This window comes from Pelodiscus sinensis, chromosome 26 (genome assembly GCF_052426305.1).
Source record: "Pelodiscus sinensis isolate ZL-2025 chromosome 26, ASM5242630v1, whole genome shotgun sequence".
Taxonomy (NCBI): domain Eukaryota; kingdom Metazoa; phylum Chordata; order Testudines; family Trionychidae; genus Pelodiscus; species Pelodiscus sinensis.
Window position 1 is genome coordinate 7,872,429 of NC_143077.1, and position 24,233 is coordinate 7,896,661.

Consider the following 24,233-nt stretch of genomic DNA (forward strand, 5'->3'; position numbering starts at 1 on the left):
AAAGTGTATGGTATGCTTCCAGGCCAGATTCTACCCTTGATCCTTGTGCACATCTCCTGTTGATAGTAGAGGGGCTTTTGCTATGGATTGAGGGTAATTAATTTATACACCTGCCGTTACTAAAACATTTGACACTCCTGGGCTGTGTCTACACTGGCATGAATTTCCGGATCTGCTTAAAACGGAATACTATTCCGTTTTCAGTTTTTCCGGAAAAGGAGCGTCTACATTGGCAGGCTGCTTTTCCAGAAAAGCATCTGTGGCCAATGTAGACGCGCTTTTCCAGAAAAGAGCCCCGATCGTCATTTTCGCGATCGGGGCTTTTTTCCGGAAAAGACTACTGGGCTGTCTACACTGGCCCTTTTCCGGAACAGTGTTCCGGAATAAGGACTTATGCCTGAGCGGGAGCAGCGTAGCTTTTCCGGAATAGTGGCTGATTTTGTACAGTAGAGCGTCGTTGCTTTTCCGGAAATTCAAGGGCCAGTGTAGACAGCTCGCAGCTTATTCCAGAAAAGCAGCTGATTTTCCGGAATAAGTGGCCCAGTGTAGACACAGCCCTGGTCTAATGTAAAGTTTCTCAGTTAGTGTGTGTTTTAAATGGCAAAGGTAGTGATCTGTATCAGGGCCCTGATTTGCAAAAGTTAGACATTCCTGCAACTTTATCTGAAACTGATACGCTACAGGTGTGCAACACTTTTGAACATGTAGCCCTGTGTTTGGAATAGTACCTGAGACTGCAGGGAACAGTACCTCTGGTGAAATATGGTAGATGTGGGGATTATGAATGTCAAAGACCTAAACAAACTTTTGGCAGTGAAGAGTCTTGTAAGACAGTGTTACAATGCACCTGAGTTATTTCAATTGTAAGGTTTTTGGGGCATGCGTGATCTCTTATACCACTGTTTTGTGCAGTGCCTAGCACAGATGAATCCCATTCTCAGTTGGCCTCTGGGCACTTATGTAATAAAACATCATAATACAAAATAATACAAATGCAAAGGCCTTTTCGTGCTGTGATGAACTCCTGACATATCCCACTGACTGGGTAGCATGGTTTGCATATGTAATTTAAAGAAACAGATTTTTTTTTTTAATTTAAATTGAAAACCTGCAGTTGACACTTACTCACTTATAGTAAAAAGTTGTGTATGTATTGGAGTGGAGGGTGGGTCTTGCATAATATGTTACACCAGTTAATAGTAATATTAATGCTTACATTATCTTTCTTCTGCTCATTCTAAACAGCAAATCTTTCCATGGCACCAACTTCTTCATCAGGCCCTCCTTCTCTAAGGAAGGATTCCACTCCAGTTATAGCCAACGTGGTATCCCTAGCAAGTGCGCCTGCTGCCCAGCCCACAGTTAACTCCAACAACGTCTTACAAGGTAGGATTTCTCAGTACAAACCCACAATGTAAATACTTTGAAATTATGTATTTTGGTTGCTCATAGATCTGATATGTAGCATCATAGAATCATAGGACTGGAAGGGACCTCAAGAGGTCATCGAGTCCAGCCCCCCGCCCTCAAGGCAGGACCAAGCTCCGTCTACACCATCCCTGACAGATGTCTATCTAACCTGTTCTTAAATATCTCCAGAGAGGGAGATTCCACCACCTCCCTTGGCAATTTATTCCAATATTTGACCACCCTGACAGTTAGGTATTTTTTCCTAATGTCCAATCTAAACCTCCCCTGCTGCACTTTAAGCCCATTACTCCTTGTCCTGTCCTCAGAAACCAAGAGGAACAAATTTTCTCCTTCTTCCTTGTGACACCCTCTTAGATATTTGAAAACCGCTATCATGTCCCCCCTTAATCTTCTTTTTTCCAAACTAAACAAACCCAGTTCATGAAGCCTGGCTTCATAGGTCATGTTCTCTAGACCTTTAATCATTCTTGTCGCTCTTCTCTGTACCCTTTCCAATTTCTCCACATCTTTCTTGAAATGTGGCGCCCAGAACTGGACACAGTACTCCAGCTGAGGCCTAACTAGTGCAGAGTAGAGCGGCAGAATGACTTCACGAGTTTTGCTTACAACACACCTGTTGATACAACCTAGAATCATATTTGCTTTTTTTGCAACAGCATCACACTGTTGACTCATATTCAACTTGTGGTCCACTATGACCCCTAGATCCCTTTCTGCCATGCTCCTTCCTAGACAGTCGCTTCCCATCTTGTATGTATGGAACTGATTGTTCCTTCCTAAGTGGAGCACTTTGCATTTCTCTTTATTTCTGTTTACCTCTGACCATTTCTCTAACTTGCTAAGGTCATTTTGAATTATGTCCCTATCCTCCAAAGAAGTTGCAACCCCACCCAGTTTGTTATCATCTGCAAACTTAATAAGCGTACTCTCTATCCCAATATCTAAGTCATTGATGAAGATATTGAACAGTATGGGTCCCAAAACAGACCCTTGAGGAACTCCACTTGTTATCCCTTTCCAGCAGGATTTAGAACCGTTAACAACAACTCTCTGACTACGGTTATCCAGCCAATTATGCACCCACCTTATCGTGGCCCTATCTAAATTATATTTGCCTAGTTTATCAATAAGAATATCATGCGAGACCGTATCAAATGCCTTACTAAAGTCTAGGTATATGACATCCACCGCTTCTCCCTTATCCACAAGGCTCGTTATCCTATCAAAGAAAGCTATCAGATTAGTTTGGCATGACTTGTTCTTCACAAACCCATGCTGGCTATTCCCTATCACTTTATTACCTTCCAACTGTTTGCATATGATTTCCTTAATTACCTGCTCCATTATCTTCCCTGGGACAGACGTTAAACTGACCAGTCTGTAGTTTCCTGGGTTGTTCTTATTCCCCTTTTTATAGATGTCCTGCTACTGTTGAAGTCAACAGTCCTAGTTCTTTGTTTTTCACTTATACCACTGCAGAATGAATGTAAAATGTCACCAAATTAAAATGGCAACAGTTTCACGTTCACTTTGCATGGGTGCAAATAACTGCAATGAAATGTTAATGAAATTAGCAGAGAATTGGGCCCAATGGGAATTTATACTTATGTAGGATTAGGTCCTTACTGTTAGGCTAGGGATCTCCAACCTTTTTAAGCATGAGATCACTTTTAAGTGCAATCCAGGATCTACCTCAGACCCAAATACCCTTGCCTTGCCTCCTTCATGTGTTGTCTCTGAGGCCCTGCCTCTGTTCACTCCATCCTCCCTCCCTCCCCCATCCTCCCTCCTTTTCACCAGGCAGGGGCAGAGGCTTGGGGCACAGGATCTGGCCTTTGGCTAAAAGATTTGGAGTGGTAGCGATGCTCTGAACAAGCCTGGGGCAGGGAATTGGGGTGTAAGAGGGGGTTCAAGGGTGCAGGGTTCAGGGTTCAGGGAGAGAGTTTGGGTCCAGGGGGGCTCAGGGCTAGGGCAGGGGCTTGGGGGTACATAACTGGGGCAGGGGTTTGGAGCTGGCAGCAGCTGGACACTGCTTACCACAGGTGGCTCCTGGATGGTGCAGTGGGGCTAAGGCAGGCTCACCCCTGCCTTGGCCCTGCATCACTCTCAAAAGCAACCAGCAAACTCCCTCTATCTCAAGCCCTGTTGTACCCCCCCCCCTCCGCCATTCCATCTGTGGAGATAGAATACAGGGTGGGAGGGGGGAACCCTGACATCAGCGCCCCCTCCTCTCCCTTCCTTGCCCTGCACAGCAAGCAGGAGGCTCCTGGAAGGGGGAGGCAGCACCAAGGCAAAGGGCAGGAGATGCACAGCAGTGGGGGGAGAGGTAGCTGCTGTGCTGTGCTTGACAGCCTCTTGGCCAAACCAGTCAGGATCACCTGTCAGAGGCTCCAAGATCTACCAGTCGATCCCGATCTAATGTTTAGTGACCACTGTTAGGCAATACAGAAATTAAGTTGATGTTGTTCTTATTAACAGGTGCAGTTCCTACTGTGACAGCAAAGATCATTGGAGATGTAAGTTTTGTAAAACAACCCTTCCACCCTCCCCCTCTGCTTTCTTCAGACATACTGATTTGTTACAAATATTATCCAAACATTGAATACCTCTGTTACATATGTTACATTGCAGCAGTTATTTCAGCTCATTTTTTTTTTCTGACGGTGGCTGAGATTTAAAATACATCCAGCTTGCTGATAACCTTCATCAATAGCTAAAATTTGTACTGTACATAAGTCTTCCTTCTGATGTACACTGGTAAACTGATGGTATGATGTTCTAAACCACAATATGCACATGAATGCAAATGTGGAGTTTCTATTGTAATCTGATTATGCTGTTAGAATAGATGATGAAAGAAAGAGAGCAATTCAGCATAATTTGCAGGAAATTAGGAGCAAAACTAGTCAGTCTGCTTACTGTCAAAAAGTGATCCCAAATTTGACATGGTTGGCATGTTCTACTTTTATATATTTTCCCTTGTAGTGACTTCACATTCGTTTGCCTAGTTGAGGGGATATTTCTAATTGTATTCCCCACGTGGCATCTGAAAACTAAGCTGTGTTCATTCGGAGTCTTAGATATTTGTTAAACAGTTGAGGTTTCAGAATCAGAATGTAGCCAACATTATTTGTTATCTAAAACCAGACACATTCTTGCAGGTTTATTCCCCACAGTGTTGACAGTAATACAGGCAGTCCCCGGGTTACGTACAAGATAGGGACTGTAGGTTTGTTCTTAAGTTGAATTTGTATGTAAGTTGGAACTGGTACATATTGTAGGGGAAACTCTAGTCAAACATTTCTCCAGAGCTCAGTTTTATTCTCTCTGGGTATGTCTACACTACCACCCTAGTTCGAACTAGGGTGGTAATGTAGGCAACCAGAGTTGCAAATGAAGCCCGGGATTTGAATTTCCCGGGCTTCATTTGCATATTGCCGGGCGCCGCCATTTCTAAATGTCCGCTAGTGCGGACTCCGTGCCCCGCGGCTACACGCAGCACGGACTAGGTAGTTCGGATTAGGCTTCACGAGGAGTAGCGGTAGTTCAGAATAGGAAGCCTAATCCAAACTACCTAGTCCATGCTGCGCGTAGTCGCGGGGCACAGAGTCTGCACTAGCGGACATTTAAAAATGGCGGCGCCCGGCAATATGCAAATGAAGCCCGGGAAATTCAAATCCCGGGCTTCATTTGCAACTCCCCCACATACCCCCACATAGACATACCCCCACACCTCACTTCCCTCAGTCCTTTATTCTCAAGCTGAGGTGTCTGCTGAGAAGCCGCTCCGCATCTCCCATGTCTCCTGGGGGGAAGGGGGGGGGCGCTAGCTTCGTATCTCCCTGGTCTGCTGGGGAAAGCAGCTAGTGTGGGGTTGCCTCACCCCGTTTGTAAGTTGGGATCCAATGTAAGTCGGATCCATGTAACCCAGGGACTGCCTGTAAATAAAAATACACTTTGCTTCACTGACAGAAATGAGAGAGAGTGAAGTCACATGAGGAGCAAATAAGATACCATTTTTGCTATTTTTATGTGCTGATCACACTTGAACAGCAAAGCATATTGCATGTCAAATTTTAAATGACATGTGGGAGGCTTGTATCTCATATTGTGACAAAATACCATAACTAGAGATACTGACCTTGACATAATTTCTTTTCTCTTTTAAACCAGGCCAGTACTCAGACAGATGCCCTGAAACTACCACCATCACAACCGCCGAGACTTTTAAAAAACAAAGCATTATTGTGCAAGCCGATCACCCAGACCAAGGCCACATCTTGCAAGCCGCATACCCAGAATAAAGAATGCCAGACGGGTATGTATGAGAGTGCCTTCTTTAATTACAAAAAAAAAAAAAAAAAAAAAAAGGTAAAGGCCTGATTTACAGATAAATGAGTAACACTATGGATGTGTCTAGACTACATGGCTCCGTCGACAGAGCCATGTAAATTAGTTTATTCAGCATAGTCAAAGAAGCGGGAATTTAAATAATCCCCGCTTCATTAAAATAAACTGAGTCTAGACTCAGTGCAGTCAACAAGGGAAGCCTTTGTCGACCGCTCTGGTATGCCTCGTGAAACCATGTTTATTTTAATGAAGCGGGGATTATTTAAATCCCCGCTTCTTTGACTATGCCGCATAAACTAATTTACATGGCTCCATCGATGGAGCCATGTAGTCTAGATACACCCTATGTGTGACAAGAATATATTTAAAAAAAAAGAAAAAGTTCTGCTTGATTGCTTAGTGCTCTTATGTATCCTGTTGCATTTTAACTATGTAAGACTTGGTCTCAATTTCCGTTCCTTAAAGTTTATGAAAGCTGCACGTGGAGTGCATTTTGGAATCAACTCTAACTTTCACAAAGGTACTGTCAGGTTACAGATATAGAAAGTGAAACAGGGAGGACAAGTAACATGCTCAAGGCTACAGAGGGAGCTTATGTCACTTTCGAATTAGAATTAAGGAGTTTTTGGCTTCCAATTTGAGCACGACATAAAATCATAACAGTCTAGTACTCACTGAAATCATCTTTCTTCTAATATACAGAGGAGCGTATGAAATACCTATTTCTCCCTCGTTACTCGTGTCTATAGTGGTGGGGAACATCGACTAACAGAAAAAATCAGTTGGGGGCCACTCACCTGCTGGGTGAGGGGGGAGAGCACAGAAGCTCAGTGTTTCCCCTGCAGTGGGATGAGCCACTGTTCATAGCACCAATTCTCTGGGGGTCCATGGAGGAAGAGGTGCTGGAACAATTTTTACAGTGGGCATGCTGAAAGCCAATGGTCCCCAAACTATTTACTTGGTACCCCCATTACCTCTGTCCATGCCCCCTCTCCCCAAAGTTGGGGCCAAGACTGGACCTTGGCTTTGGATGGGGTGGAAGGTAAAAGAATGTAGACTAGGTAAGGGGGCTGAGACTGGAACCACAACTGGGGGCCTGCGGCAGAGCCCAGTGCAGGGGACTGGCAGCAGCCAGAACCCACACAAAACCTAAGCACCCCCCCCCCCCCCCCCCCACACACACACCCTTAATTTAATAGAATCATAGAGCTGGAAGAGACCTCAGGAGGTCATCAAGTCCAGCCTCCTGCCCAAGGCAGGACCAATCCCAAAAATTTCCACACACCTGTGCGAGGCTCAGGACTTCCAGCTAGTGCTCATGGCTCGAGTCCTGAGAGAAGGTCTCAGGGGGCCATGGGCTGGATGAAATTTAGCAATGGGCTGGCTTGGGCCCATAAGCCATAGGCTCCCCATCCCTGGTGTATATAGTCACAATATTTTTTATGTCTGAATTTTACTCCTAACAGTTTCTAATACCAGCACTAAAATTAGATGTCACTTGCAAGTAATATGCAGGGGATTTGCTAAGAGTGGAGCTTCAGACTCAACATGGGTGGGTTATCCATTATGTAATTGGATATGGAACAATCTACTTGGCATGTGCAGATGCATTTTAAAAATAAACATGCTGGCTTTTTATTGATGCAGACAGTGGCACAGATTTGGCATCCTTTCCAAATAGTTGATCTAAACCAGGACCACTCAACTTTGGAAGCCCCAGGGACAAAAATGATTCTCTCAGTACATGTGGAGGGCAGCAACTTAAGCGTGGTTGCATATACATGCAAAAATATATGTAAATATATGCAAATAGCTTCTTTCACACTGATGGGCATGAAACAAAGATTAAGGCAAGACTACACAACACGCAGGCCCCATTTAAGTCAGTTCTGCTGATATGAACAAAATGCAATATTTACACCCGACAGCACTTTTAATGAGCAATGACAGTCTAGGAATTTAATTACTAAAACACATATCTACAGAAGACCATTATATTGACTACTTTTTTGTTTTGGCTCCCACCAGCAAGCTTCATCTTGAGCTCCACATGAATCCAAACTGCACCACAGGCCACAAATAAACAGGCTGAGGGCCATGCCGCATGATGAGTAGCCCTGGTCTAAACTTTTTAGTGCCCCATTCCAATTTGAGTGAAATTAATTGCAAAACTCCCATTTAACCCTTTGGGACCAGTATTTAGCCCTTGCCATACAAAGGGGGTGAGAGCTAGTCCAGTGAAGAGTGGCCTAAGTCAGAGCTCTTGACTTTCTGTGATAAATGTATGTATCTGTCTTCACAGGAAGCCTGTCCTGTATTAGGTAGATCTGCCTTTTTATTATCTACTAAGAGCTAGGAACAGGAGTGTGTGCACTGGGATGAACGTACAAGGTTGTGCATGGGTAGTTACAAGCACAAGTCACTGTTAATGAAGTTAATAATAATTTTCCTGGGATCACTCTGAGATATTCCTGAGTGTCATACTCACCTCTGCCTCTGGGATCCAAAACAATTTTTATTTTTTCAAATATGTCAGAGGAAAATGAAGTTCGACCCCAAATCCTTGTGGTGCCTGTTCCTGTACCAGTGTTTGTGCCAGTGCCCCTTCACCTCTTCACCCAGTATACGCCAGTTCCACTTGGGGTCCCAGTGCCGGTAAGCTACCCTTCAGCTCGTCTGACATGTTGTGGTTCTGTGCCCTACAGTTTAAAGTTGGGTCTCGCTAGACCAAAGAGCAGTGTGGGTTATATTTGTTCTTACTTTGTCTAAACACATCCCAGGAGGTAGTATTCAGGAGAAAAGATGGTTGCAAGAGCAACAGTCATGTCACGTTGCCTTAGAGGTCACTTAAAATTGAATACCCGTCCTCCAAAAGCTCCTCTGATGTTGTACCTTTAAATTATAACTCAGAGATCCCAACTTTATCATCAAAAGATTTAAATTGAAGAAAAATTTCTGAAATCTTCAGACTGAGTTTCTCTTTGTAGATGAATACCTAATGATGTAGCATTTCTGCTACTCTCCCAGGGAGCTTTCAAAATCTCTGGCAATGTAAGTTCAGAGAACAGACCTCCTTTTAGGAAAAAAGTTAGCACGGGCTAATCTAGTATGAGACTCTTGGGTTCCTATTCAAAGCCTGTTTTCTTGGTCCCAGGGATTTGAGGCTGGTGATATGTTCTGACATGGAGCTCTTGTAGCACTCAGATCTGTCAGTTATGGAACTCTTGAAGGGGTTGGGAGGGAATCCCATCCAATCCTGTTCTGCTTGATTGATTTTTGGTCAATATTCAGGATCTTAAAAATTGGAGGGGTCATAAAGCTGGCCAGTCGGGGAAGGTGGCAGAGAGAATAAGAGGAATCCTTCAGGTTACTGCAGAGATGCAGCGAGTTGTCCAATCTGCAGATTATCTGTGTGGCCCCATTAGTCTAAGCCAGAGGAAGAAAAATAGTTGGGTTCTCTTTAATACATTTGGTATGCAAAAAACTGCTTCATTTGCTACAAAACAAGTCACTGCTCAGAAATCTGAACTTTCCTGTGTGTATCTAGGTACCAGTTCCCATGCTTATCCCAACGACTCTGGACAATGCCGACAAGATCATAGAGACTATTCAGGACATCAAAGAGAAGATTCCCACAAATCCGTTTGAGGCTGATCTCCTTCAAATGGCAGAAATGATTGCAGAAGATGAAGAGAAGGAAAAAACGCACTCTCATGGAGGTATGTGATCATTTTCAAAAGGACACTAAAGGAAGCATTCATATGAAATGAGAGTAAATGTTAGCTTTGTCTGCATTGGACTAAGGGCCCCTGTGTCATGCTATGATAAGTCTTCCTTTTGCCCTATCAGCAAACTGCTTTTTTATTTTCCCAAGGGCGAATGCAGTGAAAATGGTCTTAATCCATAAGGGATTTTGGTTACCTGTGTAAAGCCAGGATGCCTTCTTGAATACTTAAACACCAGGGCCATTTAGAAATAATTTTGCTTCCATATCCTATCATCTGTATTTTTTTATTGTTTGTTTTGAGGACATTGTTTTTATTCTTTAAAGCTCATTCATTGTTGCTGCTTGATTCCCATTTCAGGTCCTGATCCCTCGGACTCAAAAGTAGCACTTGTGATTTTTGTAAGGGTTTATGGGCTAGAACTTTGGGTCGGTTGAGCTGTACTTATCCCAGGACCAGAAGAAGTATAGGGGGTTAGAGGGCAACATCTCTGATCCTGGGGGTCTAGCATGAATTGGCAGTAAGAAACCCCCAAAGGGAGTTAAGCTATTGCTCCAGGACTTTCTGCATTTTTCAGACAGCATGCACCAGGAACTGTAACATATAGCTGGTTATGCCACTAAAGAGTTTCCCTGCTGTCTGGTTAAGCAAAGTTTTTATTGACTGGGCTGTAGCAGAGATTGGAGAAGGGGAAAGGGAATCCCCTTGTGAAAGGACAAAAAAAATCTCGTTTGCAAATACCCCAGTAAATAGCAATGTGAATTAAAATGGTGTGTGAACGAAGAAGGGTTTGGGTTTATTTTTCCATTAGATGACTGGGGCCCAGGTTAAGGTGTATTAGTTGAGCTGTAGTTGGGAGGACAGAATCTGCACAGCACCTGCCTGTACTATTTTTAGCCCAAGATCGACCAATTGGTCTCCTGACCTTTTGGATCAATTGTATGAGCTAAGAAATTCTGTATTTCAGCTGCTGCTTTAAATAAAGTAAAACAATTCTATGTCCATAAGAATTCTAATTGTATCCATTTTTTTTAGGGTCCCAAACATCTGAGCATGAGCTGTTCCTGGACCCCAAGATATTTGAGAAAGGTTGGTATTTCATTTGTAAAGAGGACTTTGGGCCTACTATACATCATATTTCCCTTGGGCACGTTTTGCATGTGGTCCTCTTAATTTCAGATCAAGGCAGCACTTACAGTGGAGATCTAGAATCAGAAGCAGTATCAACTCCACACAGCTGGGAGGATGAGCTAAATCACTATGCCTTACGATCCAGTGCCATGCAGGAGCCAGACCCTGAGCTGAGGCAGTTCTCCAAAGGGGATGTGGAGCAGGACCTGGAGGCAGACTTTCCCTCAGGTTTGTGTTATATATGAGAATATGATTTTCTGGGAACTAGCCTTGCATTGCCTTTATTGCAAGAGGTTAATTTGTCCACAAAGGGTATATGTTTGTACTCAGTACAAATACTTGTTGTTAAAGCTGCAATACATCTTCTCTATTAGAGATATTTGATCCTTATAACATAGAGCACATGTTTTCTTACACTTGAAAATAAACATTGTTTAGATTATTTGATAGGGAGTAATGGTTTCTCTTCCTCTACTCTTTGTGAATATGTCACTTATTTGTCCTGATGGGGAGAGGGAAGTGTCTTAATTTTCATGAGTACAAAGGATATCAGTTTCTTGTACAGAAGCACATCAATGTATTAGGCCCCCTCTGTCCTCCCACCTGAGAATTTCATGTCCCTTACACAGGAGTCCTCCATGTCAGAGCGTCCTTTTAGCCGACAGCATTGCCAAAATTGCTGTTGCAACTTCATCATCATCAACAACAACCATAGGCTCAATGCCCATTGGTGTCCAATGCTTCCCTCACCATTTCCTTCCATCTTTCCCTGTCCAGTGCAGAGTGACTTAGTTTCTGTAGACTAGCTCCGCACCAAACTACTAAATCATCTACCCATTCTCTGTGGGGTCTGCCTCTCCTATTTGGACCATCCATTATGCCGAATACCAGGGTCTTAACTTTTTGCTCGTAGTTCATTCTGCAGATATGCCCGAATAGCTGTAACTTCTGTTGTATAACCTTCTGCAGTAGGTTCTCTTTTGGCTGTATCTTCCTATGTAATTCCTTTTTGGTGACCTTCTGCATCCATCCTATTCTCAACTTAATGCCACTACTTAATTATTTAATAGTAATGCAATAGGAGTATCTAGATATGTCACCTCTAATTTTAAGAGACTTAGTGATGTTTCAAACTCTCTTTTCACAGTGGCCCAGTTAAAGTATGTAATTAACTTGTGCTGATGTTGTTTTGACTTTAGATTCATTTGACCCACTCAGTAAAGGACTGGGTCTCCACTCACGTTCACGAGCAAGGCGAAGACATAGAGACGGTTTCCCACAGCCGAAAAGACGGGTAAGAGCACATCCTTCCATCATATAAACTCCATGTATCTAAGGTACTAATTTTGCATACATGTTTACTTCTTATGAGTTTGAACAAATGTCAAAATAAGAAAACAAAGATCAGGATTGGAAATATTTTATCTACATTTTATATTTATTCTATAAAAATCAATATTTTTGCTAAGGGGAATCAGTGTTCTTTTTATGGGGTATTATTTAAAGCAGTGGTCCCCAGTGTGGTGCCTGTGGGCACCATGGCGCCCGCCGGGGCATTTATATGTGCCCGCCGAAACATCTGGGCCTTCTTCCCCCCCAGTGTGCAGCACATGTGTGGTGCCGGCCCCTGGTGCAGGGCATGTGGGCAGCCCCTGCCCCCGGCGTGCCACACATGTGCTCATCATTCATTTGCTGGGTGTGCAACACCTCCCTGTGCCTTAGTTCTCTCTTCTTTAAAATGAGATTAAATATTTCTCCGCTCTTTGTGAAGTCCTCAGACACTGTTATAAAAGGAGCTTCAAGTGTGCAAGCATTTACCAGTTGGTCAAAATGTAATGCACTTTTCCTATGAGATCAGGTTAAATGGAGTCTATAATTGAACACTGTGTTACATGAGCTTTTTGGATTTCCTGCAGGGAAGGAAGAAGTCCTTAGTTTCTGTGGAGCCTCGGAATCTTATGCAGGGCTCCTACCCAGGCTGCTCTGTTTCTGGGATGACACTGAAGTACATGTATGGGGTAAATGCCTGGAGGAATTGGGTCCAGTGGAAGAATGCACAGGAAGATCCAGGGGAACTAAAATTTGGAGGTAAACTTGTTTCTGTTGAAGCAAAACTTGCTACTTGGTGTGCATGTATTGTGATATTGCTTTCAGGGTGGAGTTTGAGGTGTGCCATTGGTACTGAGTCCATGTCCCTGTGAGTGGAGTAAGGATTTTAGGAACCAGATCTCAAGTTTCATGACTACTGATTCATTTAAAAAAAAAAAAAACCTTCATCCAGTTTGTTGCTCTTAATCTTTTATGTCACCTATTGAAGTAGGACTCAGACTGAAGTTTGGATGTTGAACAATATAAATAATACAATTGGTCAGAACCCTAAAAACGTCCGTTGTGCATAAATGATACTTGATTTGAAGGACAGGTGTGTTTATAAAGGTGCAGGGTTCTGACTGAGCTAGCGTAGAGCAGGCGTCTGTATTGAACCTTGTGTTGTTACCATCTGTAATTTTATAACTCTTCACTAGTTTTTAAGTGAATGATGAAGTGAAGAATCGAGCCCTTTATTTCTTGCCCCCTTATTGTTGCACGGAAAATCTTCCAAATGTGTCTCAATGCCATCTTACAGCCCACCTGAAATTAGCTCAGAAGGACATGAACTGATCCTTTCATACCATTGATATGCTGACTTTAGAGTCTAAGAATGATAGCTGACATGTCAACCTTGTTTTTCACTGGTAATAATTTTTAGCAGTAGCATCCAGTAATTCAGGGATTCTGTCAGAGTCTGAGTTAAGTGCCACTGCTTTTCTCTTTCTCATTTGTAGTCTGACCCCTTAGGAGTAGACCAAGCGTTTTCTGGGCATGTTTTCTGAGGCCAACTGAAAATGTGTAGCTTGGAGTTGTGAATTGGTTTGGTTGCAGCGACCTAACTGTTTTTATTTCCCCAAAAGTATTCTAAACTTTCTGTCCTTCCTCCCCCCCCCCCAAAAAAAGCGAGGGGCTTGTGTAAGAAAGATCCAAGAGGAAAATCTTTCGATTAGGAATGCTTCCTGCATGCCCTTTTGAAATTGTTTTTGTTATGTGTAAACCATTGGGATAAGTCCCCACAGAAATGCAAACCATTGAGTTTGTCTGCCCTGTTTTTGCGGATGAGGAAACTCCACTTATTTTCTTGCATACTCTCAGGCACCATCTCCATACCCGGATTTACCCCACAAAGGCTTCCTCTCTAGTCTGAAGAAGCAACTTATTTGTGGGATGAGCAGGCCCAGTACATTCACTCAGAGTTCTCTAACTACTTGTTCTGGAACCAACCCTTATATTTTCTCTTCTTCCAGCTCTCCAGATTCTGGGCCCTTTAAACTCTTGATTTCTTCCTCCATTTATGAAGTCAAACATGCTGTACCCAATGAATTAATGTCCAGAGCTACTAGGAAATTCTCAAGATCATTCTCCCACTTGAGATTCCCCTGAGTTCAGCTATAGAAAAGAAATTGATTAATGAAACCTACAGTGTCACTATTTCATGAGTTCAGTGAATGCACTACTGTACAGTCTCATTTAATTTTAAGAACCAACTTTTTTATTCAGTTAACATTTGTATTCATTATGTATGGTGGTGGTTAAGGTTATATTATTAAATATCCAGAAAAAAATAACTAAGCTTCATAATTAACTAACAAATGGGAAGGTGAGTTGTTATTTTTAAGGTGTGAGTTGAGTTTTGTGTCACAGATGGATGTTGTAACTTCTCGGCTCATGTGATGTAAGGGACTGGGGCCTGCAGAAGGACTTGCTTGTGGAAGGGAATCTTATGTCCCTTGTGCTTCTGTTCCTCACAGTTCGGCCTGTGAAGCTCAAGGAGGATATTCTTGCATGCACTTTCGCTGAACTGAGTTTTGGCTTGTGCCAGTTTATCCAGGAGGTGCGGAGACCAAATGGTGAAAAATATGATCCTGATAGCATCTTATACTTGTGCCTTGGAATTCAGCAGGTAACATACTGAACTACTGCTGTGCCGAAAGTGCAAAAAAAGGTTATTTAATGTAGTGTCATAGAACTGGGTAGCTTTTGGGAGTTTATTTTGGAAATGTGAGCCACTTGGATACCCCATTTTTAAGACTTTATTCTCAACATCTCACACACAGATCTAAAACCTGTGTCTGGCAGCAAGTGTAGGCTCTCTCATGAGTGGTTAAGGAACACCCTTCTAACATGCATATCTGGAAATCATTTTGGGCTGCCTCTGCTCGGCAGTTACTCATCTCAGAGATACCACTTACAGAAATAATATAATGAGAACAATAAAATTAGAATTAACCAATCAGGACAAAAAGCGTAACAAGTTGTTGTGGCCTGCTTGCTTACTGTAAGCTGGAATGACCAGTTCTTTAAAATTCAAACTGACTCAGTTCAACATGGTGCCAGTTTTTCCTTCGGTTGCATATTTATTCATTTTCTACAGTAACCATTCAGAGATTTGGGGATCCAATGCTTTTGCTGGCATTAAATCTCATTTGTTTGGTTGTTGACTTGTCACCTTAACTTTTTTTCACCAGACATGCTTAACAAAATGGAAGAGAGCTATAAGTTTGGTTTGCCTATAACTAGGCATCCAGGAAGAGCCCAAATTTCTTTGTGTTGCATTTTTTTTTTTCAAGCTAACCTTTTTTTCCCCCAGGGCACAGTTGAATGTTTTTATACTAATCCATTTAGCCATTAAAAGACTATACATTCATGATGAAGATTGAACTTTTCCCCCAAGCATGTACAAAACAAGCCTGCCTGTGACATAATAATAAGTCTGTTGTTGTGGCCTTTGTATGCTTATATTAAGCACTATCTGTATTTGCAAGAGTTCCTATAGTAGCATATTTAAGCCGAGTTGATTATAAAGGTGCTAGGGTGATCACAATGGCACCCGTAGACAGAGACATAATTGGGAATGTATTTTGTTGTGTTTGAGGATGGTGAATTTTCTAGTTTGGAACATTGTTTCCTGCCTGCATCTCCTATTTAATAAAAAAGGTCCCAGCCCCTGTGTTTAATATCATACGTGCCAGTAAAATGCTATGGAACCTAACTCTCTTGGAATTGCATTCTTTAATGGTAAAAGGGAGGAAAAGAGAAATAGGAGAGCGCCAAAATAAATCTGATACCCCATAACCTGTCAGTGCTTTTCTATGTAACTTTGAATTATGTATCTTCCTTTCTTCTCTCTTGTAGTACCTGTTTGAGAACGGTAGAATAGATAACATTTTTACCGAGCCCTATTCCAGGTTTATGATTGAACTTACAAAACTATTGAAAATCTGGGAACCTACAATACTTCCAAATGGTAGGACAATTATTTTTTCATATTGTGTAATATTTATATACATGCATGACAGTGAAACCTATCTTTGTAAATTAATGTGTTCTCAAGGTTGCTCCTTATATACTCAAGAGTGCTATGGTGAAAGAACAGCAAAATCGAATTACAGGTTGAACCTCCCTAGTCCGGCACCCTTGGGACCTGACTGGGGTTGAACCAGAGAATTTGCTGAACCAGGGGAGGTCAATATTGTCTAGCATCATTTCCAACACTCCCACTGCTTACTGGGCTCTTAGAAGACATTCGGGGTAAATTAGAGCTAAATTCTAGCACAGAACACTTAGAGCCAGGACTGCTGACTGTTAACAAACTTTATGGGACATGGAACACTTGGCCACACCCTGACAAGCGAACATCTGGCTAACTAAAATCATGCTGGATCATGGGTGTTGCTGGACCAGAGAGTGCCGGGATAGAGAGATTCAATTTGTATTTCATTAAGTCTACCATGATTAGGAGCATAATTTGTACTGTGAGGTGCTATCCTCCTCCCCTCTCTACAGTTTGTAGTCATTTGTTGTAACCAGGAATCCTAGACTAACATGGCTACCCCTCTGATACAGGAATCCTAGATAGCATATTCAACTTTTCCACTTTTTCACTATGGACTTTTGGCAAGGCACGTTTAGACAGCTCTTTGCCTCAGGTTACTCCTCTGCAAAATGGGTATCATGCTTCCTTTAGCTATATGTCATGGACCTTCATGAATTAATGTTTTAAATGCCCTTCAGTTAGCATCTTTCTTTGGAAGTTTCCAAAGTATTGTTATAAATCCTCCCTCTGTTTCCTGCGGAGTTGGCTGGGTAGTATACTTGAGATGCACACCTGAATGAGACAAAGGTGGTAATTTGGATAGATGAGATTTGTTTCAGGATACCAAAGAACCTTTCATGAGAGTGGTAACTGAGTACTTGGATTCATGACCATCTTTCTGTGTTTTGCCTTTAATGAAAAACAGAAAAGCTCTCATTCATTTACATGGTGCTATATCCACCAAGACTTCTGATTGCCTAACACATCTGTAATTTAGCCTTCATAACTCCTTTTCTTTACCTGCTTTCAGGTTCACTGTGTCACAGCAATTGATCTCCACATGGAGTTGTCATAATTATTCATGCCCTACACCCCAGGAAGTGTTAACATTTGAGCAATTGATTAAGTTATATGACGTGAAACTGTGCATGGGCCTTATTGAGATAATGGCTGCTTTAGACCTTTCTTTCCATTTGTTTTTGAAAAGTCTTACTGATCAGTAGCTTGGTCTTTCTCATGCCTGATAGAGCATACTTATCCTTTGTGTAAATGCATGTACTTCTGTTGATTTCAGTGAAACTAAATCTGCTTACTCTAGGTCTGGTTTGACCTGATGTACAGTTCATTAATGCATCAGCTTGTCTAGGAGGATTTCATTTGTATTATAATTTGTCTGGCAGAACCTGCCTTTTTAATGTATCCACACACACATGCACACATAGGGGTATATTGCTTTCCTCCAAGCCATGAAAATCTTCAAAGGGTAACATGGTGCCCTCTGGTCACTGGAAGGTGCACACTCATATCTGAGGGCAGAGAGTTGCCCCTACAATGAGATGACTGTTTAGTAAAGGGCTGACTTTTCTGTTTCCTTTACTTACTATCTTCAGGTTACATGTTCTCGAGAATTGAAGAGGAACATTTATGGGAATGTAAACAACTTGGTGCATATTCCCCGATAGTCTTATTGAACACACTTCTGTTCTTCAATACCAAATATTTCCAACTAAAGAATGTCAGTGAGCATCTGAAGCTGTCCTTTGCCCACGTTATGAGACGCACCCGGACTCTGAAATACAACACCAAGATGACGTACTTACGGTTTTTCCCACCTTTTCAAAAACCAGAGGTAGAATCAGGTGTGTTGCTGCTTTCTGATTACTTGAGTGCTTTTAATTTGGATTTACATAGCCCCACCAGCATTGCCAATGCTTCATTTTAAACCAAGGGAAAAAATGTTGTGCATTTTGCTTATTTATTAATATCTGGAATTCTGCTGATACTTTCACTTCTATCTCCTTGTTTTCCCTCCCTTTCTTTTGACTTCTATCCTGGTTTAAACCAGAATTCTGTCTGAGCCCTGACAGCTAATAGACATTCACATAAGAACAGACAGACTGGGTCAGACCAAAGGTCCATCTAGCCCAGTATCCTCTCGGTCGACAGTGGCCAATGCCAGATGCCCCAGAGGGGAGGGATCACAACAGGTAATCTTCACGTAATCCCTCCCCTGTCACCCACCTCCAGAGAAATGGAGGCTAGGGACACCATTCCTACCCATCCTGGGTAATAGTCATTGATGGACCTAACCTCCACGAATTTTGAAATTTGTGGATGAGTTGCCCAAAATATTTGAAAGATCATTTTTTATAGAGCATTATAAGCTTATTAAGCAATTCACACAGAGATTCATTCCCTTCCTGAAGAGCTGATAGTCTGATGGGGAGCACCTTTAGCCCCCATTGAAGTCAGGGACACTTGAAGTTAGTTTGTTTAGTGGCGGTCTGTTTTGTTGTACGCACACCCTACCACAGTGTATCAGGCCCTAAGATAAACAGGATAGAAAAGCCTACTGGACAGCTGTTCAGATAAAGCCAAGCCAGCCAGAGCTGGTGACACATGAAATTCGGGAAGAGGAAGTGGACATTTTTCAGGCCCCAGGTAGAGAGAGAGAATGCAGCTTTCCTTTGCTGTGGTCGTGGTTCAGCATCTCATTGGTAAGGTGGGATACGCTAAAGCTAAATCTGATTGTGTGAAGGGTGGCAATGAGCTGTGAAAGAGGAGCTGTTGGAGGGGTGATAAGGTCTGACTTGTTTGTGAATTGCAAACTTGGTGGAAGCATGCTAACTCTCACTGAGCAGTGACTTTACAAGGACAGCAAGTAGGATCATCAAACTACTTTAGTTAACTTTGGTAAGCTAAGAATTCTCTCTTTTAAGATAGGTGGTGGTGTTTGTATGCTTTTGCTTGGAGCTACATGATCTTAACTTCTCCAGGAGGAGAGTAACAGTGCTACTCTTCTCTCAAGAGTTGAAGTCCTCAATAAGACTGATTACAGTGCGCTACTTTTTTTCTAAGTAGCTTCTGTTATTATGCCATTTAGTCTTCATAGAATCTCTCACAGGGGAGGTACTTCGTAATGTCTGGGCTGATTGTTCTAAGGCCTCTGGAGGATATGGGGCCAGTTTCTGCATTAACGTACATCACTTGTAGCTCCATTGATTCCAGTAGTGTTATAAATGTGTGCAGAATTGGGCCATTACATAGTGAAGATATAACCTATGTCGGCAAACTTATGTCATTCAGAGGTGTGAATGTTCCACCTCTCTGAGCGACATTAAGTTACACTGGCATAAGCATTTGTGTGCAGTGTTATGTCAGTTGGCGAAGTCTCTCCTGTCAGCATTGAACATCTTCACCACACTTGCGGCAACATTATCGTGACCGCTGCAGCGCTGTATGTAGAGCCATACCCTTAGGTTTGGAACTTACTGAAAATTCATTCTGTGTCTTCTGTCCAAGATATTATATAGTATAGTAAATCTTCATTTCATTTTTATATCATTGTGATTAAAAGTGGTGTGGGATCGCATAGTAAAACAAAGTGGGGGTATATGCTCAGAAGGTGATGGGAAGAGAAAAGGATATGAAAGGCAGTGTTCCCTCTACTTTTTTTTTCCATCCATGAGCAGAATAAATTTTGTTATGTGCACCAAGGAAAGTGCAGGTGTGTACCACCAATAGAAATATATGCTTCTGGCTTTGAGCAGCTATGGGCTCTCTGCTAATCAGCTGGGTAGTACTTGAATCTCTTCTGGGTGGCCGCCCATGCACTCAGCTTACAGGGAGCACTAGTGGTGGGTAAGTGGGTCTATCTTAGAGAGGCTATACGCACATGGAGGTGGATGGGGACCTGACAAACTGAGGATAACTTTGTACTGGGACTGTGGTGTTCTAGTACTTGAGTTGGGGTCTTACCAGTCCCTATAAACTAGTGTTAACAAGGTGAAATGAAATGTTGTTTAAGCAATTTCATTCTTCCTGATCCAGCATTGAAATCTGCATAGAAACAGATCCTTTCTATTATGTTGGGCTCCTTTTTAGCTATCAGTGACACAGATGATGGCATTCAGGTGATAAAATGGTTTCTAGAGTCTGACTTGACTTGACTTGACTTGACTTAAACAGCCCTTAGTTTATGGGCTATGCAAAGCCCCATCAATGTGCAGAACTAAGCCAAATAGCTTCAGCTTACTCTCAGAGAGGAGACTTGTTCTCCACTGAGCTTACCTGCTGTCATTTTCCTGTATCCAGATAAGTTATCTGTAGGAAAAAGGAAACGGAGTGAGGACGAGGAGGTTCCAACAGCAGTGGAAATGGCTGAAAACACAGATAACCCTCTGAGATGTCCAGTCCGACTCTATGAGTTTTACTTGTCAAAATGGTGAGTGATTGCACAGCCTAATTTTTTGCATTAAACTTGGACTAGATTGTGCCCTCCTGCAAGGAAACCTGTGGTGAGACAGGACAACTCTGCGGCTTCCAAGGGGACGTTTTCTGCAAACATCCTCCAAGGAAGGGGTACCCCCCCATGCACATACCCCACAAGGAAATTATCCGTCCCCCTGATCTCCATCGAGCCAGTCAGCACCAGGGCCATCCCACCCTTTGCCTCTGTGTACAGTCTCTGAGCTCAAATGGAGCCAGGTACCAGCAGGTTCCTTGGAGTTCAACAGGTAATTGGGAAATCCTGTGATATGGTAACACAGCTGTGGTTTGCATTAGCTTAGCCAAGAGTTCCCCATTTTGGGTGGAGCAGAGGGCCAGAAAAAAATGCAGTAACCCCCAGGAACCTGCAAAATAATTGTAATCTGGCACCTTGTGCCAAGAAGTAGAGCCAAACTCTAAAATGCAATAATCTGTTGCTAAAAATAGGTAACATCTCAGTAGCAAAGTGTGACTTAGAGATAACAAGTAGAGCTCCTGGCATTTAATTGAGATTCACTTTACTGCAGGAGTCACAAAGAAGGTGGTAGAAAAAGGATGTTCAAAGATCATTTGGTCACTCCCCCACTCTTCACATGAGGTTATTAAGCAGTGGAGTTCAGTATTCTTCTCTACAGAAAAACACACATACCAGAGAGTGATGTGATGTGGCAGCAAATAACCCTAGAAATCATTATCTGAAACACATGCCACCAAATGTAGTGCAAAATAGCTTTGCCTGAGCCAGGGCTATGTCCAGCAACCCTCTCCACTGCCTGCTCCTTTCACACATTCCTTATGTTTGCTTGCATAGGTCAAGGTGTCACTCGGAGCTATGACACATTTGCTGCACCTCTTCTTATGACCTCTCATAGTTCAGCCTCTGCAGTAGTGGCAATAAAAAGCCTCTTTCACTTTCTGGATTTTAATGTGACAATTCTAAAGCCCTTCAGAGAGAGGAATCCTTTCTGTTGAGAGCTTTACACTTCTTGCTAGGCAAGATTACAGATTTCAGGTGGATGGGTTCACCATTCTGCTATCATTAATGAGCAGGATAGGCTCAGGTTTTCTAGATCACTTGCTCTTGTACCCTCAGTATCCCAAAGAATGCTGCAAGAGTTCTCAAGTGTCTTGGGAAATGCCAGTAATGCAGTTAATCTGCATATGCTTAGCAGGAGCTCCCCCATTGCCTAGAACACAGTAGGAATCGATTTTATTCTGAGATAGAATGTTAGTTGTGTTGAAACATTGTTACCATGTAATGGGATGATAGTGCTATTGAAAACTCCCTCGATAAGGAGACACAGCTGTCCGGTTGGTTCTGTAGACCACGAATGCCCGTTGAGCTGGGAGACAGCTAGGCTGCTCACAGCAGTGAAAGGGGCAGATTAGTCATTAGTAGTGATTTTACTATTTAAATTGTAATGTTCCAGTCTGAAGGTAATGTTAGGTCTTAGCGACTTTGCTTTCTGCCTCTTCAACTGCGTTGTAAGCATGACTGCTAATGCTGCCTTCTGATACACAGTCTTCCTTTCTTTACACTAACAGTTCTGAAAGCGTGAAGCAGAGAAGTGATGTATTTTACCTTCAGCCTGAGCGTTCTTGTGTACCTAATAGCCCCATGTGGTACTCCACGTTGCCAATAGACCCCGGGACCTTGGACATCATGTTAACACGTATTCTTATGGTGAGGGAGGTACACGAAGAACTTGCCAAAGTCAGATCAGAGGACTCTGATATTGAATTGTCAGACTAACTGAAGTGGGGTATTTTCCTTTCAATACATGTTGCAAGTACCAAACTGTGAACACATCCAGCCTTCAGAAAACGTTGTGTATCAAATAAGCCGAGTTAACATCACTACACAGGCATATTTTGAACCACAATGGATGTGCAGACTGGAATCAGAAGGAAGCAAACTACTTTAAGCTGCAAGAAACGCCAGTGTCCACTGCAGTGATAAATCCTCTAAACAAACTCAAGATGAATTAACCTGTTCAAGCGATGCATACATCCTTCATTTGTTTGGGATTAAAACAAAATTGTGAAATATTTTTAAGGAAAACTGTTGTGTAAATTCTACCATAGTAACCATGGGCATAGAGAACTAGACTGTGGCTCACATGACTTTGCAGCCCAATGGCTGGCAGCCGTTGCTGCCAAAGAGCCTGTGGAGATCCTATAGATCTTCATGTGGACAGAAGACAAGGTGCAGTGAAGTCTAGACAAATAGAACCTTCCGTTATGTATACACACACTTTTTTAGTTTTATTTTATTTTTTACTGGGATCAAAGGTTAAGAAAGATACTAAGCCAGAAGTCAGTGGTACATCTGCCAGATTACTACCCTAGTGGATGACTACCTGGGCTGCGTTCAGACAGTCACATGACCCCAGAGTCTAGCTCTTAGTACATACTAGTAACTACGACTCTGTTGGATCTCTGATGTGGAGGAGACGCTGTAAGTCGAGCATCAGAGCAATCATGTTATGGGACAGAAATCTCTGGATTACGTATAGGAGAGCAAGGATCTAGGGCTGTGTGCAGAAAATCCCTTGACTAGCCTATGCAGTCTGATGATGTAATCTAGCAAATGCTGTGGTGTACAAAAATGGTTGTTTGGGGGAAGGGGCTGTTTTGTTTTTTGATGCAAGGCAGCTTTACTTCTCTCTTTCTCCCATTCCCCTTCAATTCTTTGTTTTTATACCATGCAAGTCTGGAAGGCCTGGTCATTTCAAAGTGAAGATACTCTTTCCACCTTTGCAGCGTGTGCAGTATTACTTTGGACAACAGAACTGTGGTAGAAAATACCTTGTGTGGTTTTTTACCCCACCCCACCCAAAGAAATGTAGTGATAGTGTTGGAAATTGAAACGATTTTTTCAATGGCTTGGCTGTTACTGTATCTTTTAAAAGGGGGAAATTTCCCATACTGTATCCAGAGGACAGGACGCTGATTAGATAACATCTGTCTCTCCATTTTCTCAAGCGTAAGATGCTCATTTCTGAGGGCAACAGGTCGTAAATACATTGGGAATACAAAGCTATTTTTAAAGAGAATTGTACTTTTTTTTTTATCAGTAGTTGCAGCCATTTGCCCAACTTCTGTAGCAGTGGTTTTGATATCTGACCCTCTCGCTGCATTTTCAGGAGTTGAAAACCAACAGCCTTGTATTAAATTTGTTTTTTTGTTTTTTTTAATTTTCTTTACTTTTAGCAGTAACAAAGGTAATTTAAACAATAAAATTGGAAAGTAGTCTATTGACGTTGTGTACTCGGTAGTCCTGTCCCTGCCTGTAACGGATTTCACTGATGTATTTTTTAATACAGAAGACTGTGTGAAAAGTAAACCTGCCCCTGATTCTGAATGATCCAAGTCCTTATGTGTCTGTTATTTCTAATCAGAGACCGTTTATTTCACATCTTGTCCTAAAGCTGGGCGGGGGGGGAATACTCTGGCCATAATATATATCCCTACCAATAAACTACCCAGAGACTTGAAGGCTGAATTATCTCAATTACATTAATTTTACAATGTAAAAATACTAACCTTCACCCTGTAGTAATATTAAAAGTAGTTAGCTGTTCTGTGTTTGCACAGCTGATGTGTTTCAGGAAGAAAAATACCCCTTTGCCTTTAACTGACAACAACAGATAGCGTATGGTTGTACAAAACCAAAAAAAAAACCAATCCCTCACATGCTA

At 42.3% G+C, this 24,233-nt stretch overlaps 1 protein-coding gene across 11 annotated transcripts in view; it reads left to right on the top strand.

Annotated features, from left to right (window-relative positions):
* The window catches only part of ZMYM4 (zinc finger MYM-type containing 4), a 64,861-nt gene extending 40,962 nt beyond the window's left edge, over positions 1 to 23,899 (top strand). For 10 of the 11 annotated variants that reach the window (XM_075908937.2, XM_075908941.2, XM_075908939.2 and 7 more), the window contains 14 exons: positions 1,246 to 1,386; positions 3,910 to 3,947; positions 5,605 to 5,749; positions 8,318 to 8,436; positions 9,329 to 9,500; positions 10,542 to 10,595; positions 10,686 to 10,865; positions 11,837 to 11,931; positions 12,554 to 12,725; positions 14,480 to 14,631; positions 15,864 to 15,975; positions 17,655 to 17,903; positions 20,359 to 20,488; positions 22,078 to 23,899. In XM_075908937.2, coding sequence (XP_075765052.2) covers positions 1,246 to 1,386; positions 3,910 to 3,947; positions 5,605 to 5,749; positions 8,318 to 8,436; positions 9,329 to 9,500; positions 10,542 to 10,595; positions 10,686 to 10,865; positions 11,837 to 11,931; positions 12,554 to 12,725; positions 14,480 to 14,631; positions 15,864 to 15,975; positions 17,655 to 17,903; positions 20,359 to 20,488; positions 22,078 to 22,285 — 1,967 coding nt within the window. In that variant the 3' untranslated portion in view covers positions 22,286 to 23,899. Of the gene's footprint in view, positions 1 to 1,245; positions 1,387 to 3,909; positions 3,948 to 5,604; positions 5,750 to 8,317; positions 8,437 to 9,328; positions 9,501 to 10,541; positions 10,596 to 10,685; positions 10,866 to 11,836; positions 11,932 to 12,553; positions 12,726 to 14,479; positions 14,632 to 15,863; positions 15,976 to 17,654; positions 17,904 to 20,358; positions 20,489 to 20,533; positions 20,781 to 22,077 lie in introns of all 11 variants that reach the window. The other variant, XR_012897631.2, reaches the window with a different exon arrangement.
* Positions 23,900 to 24,233: the final 334 nt, after the last annotated feature.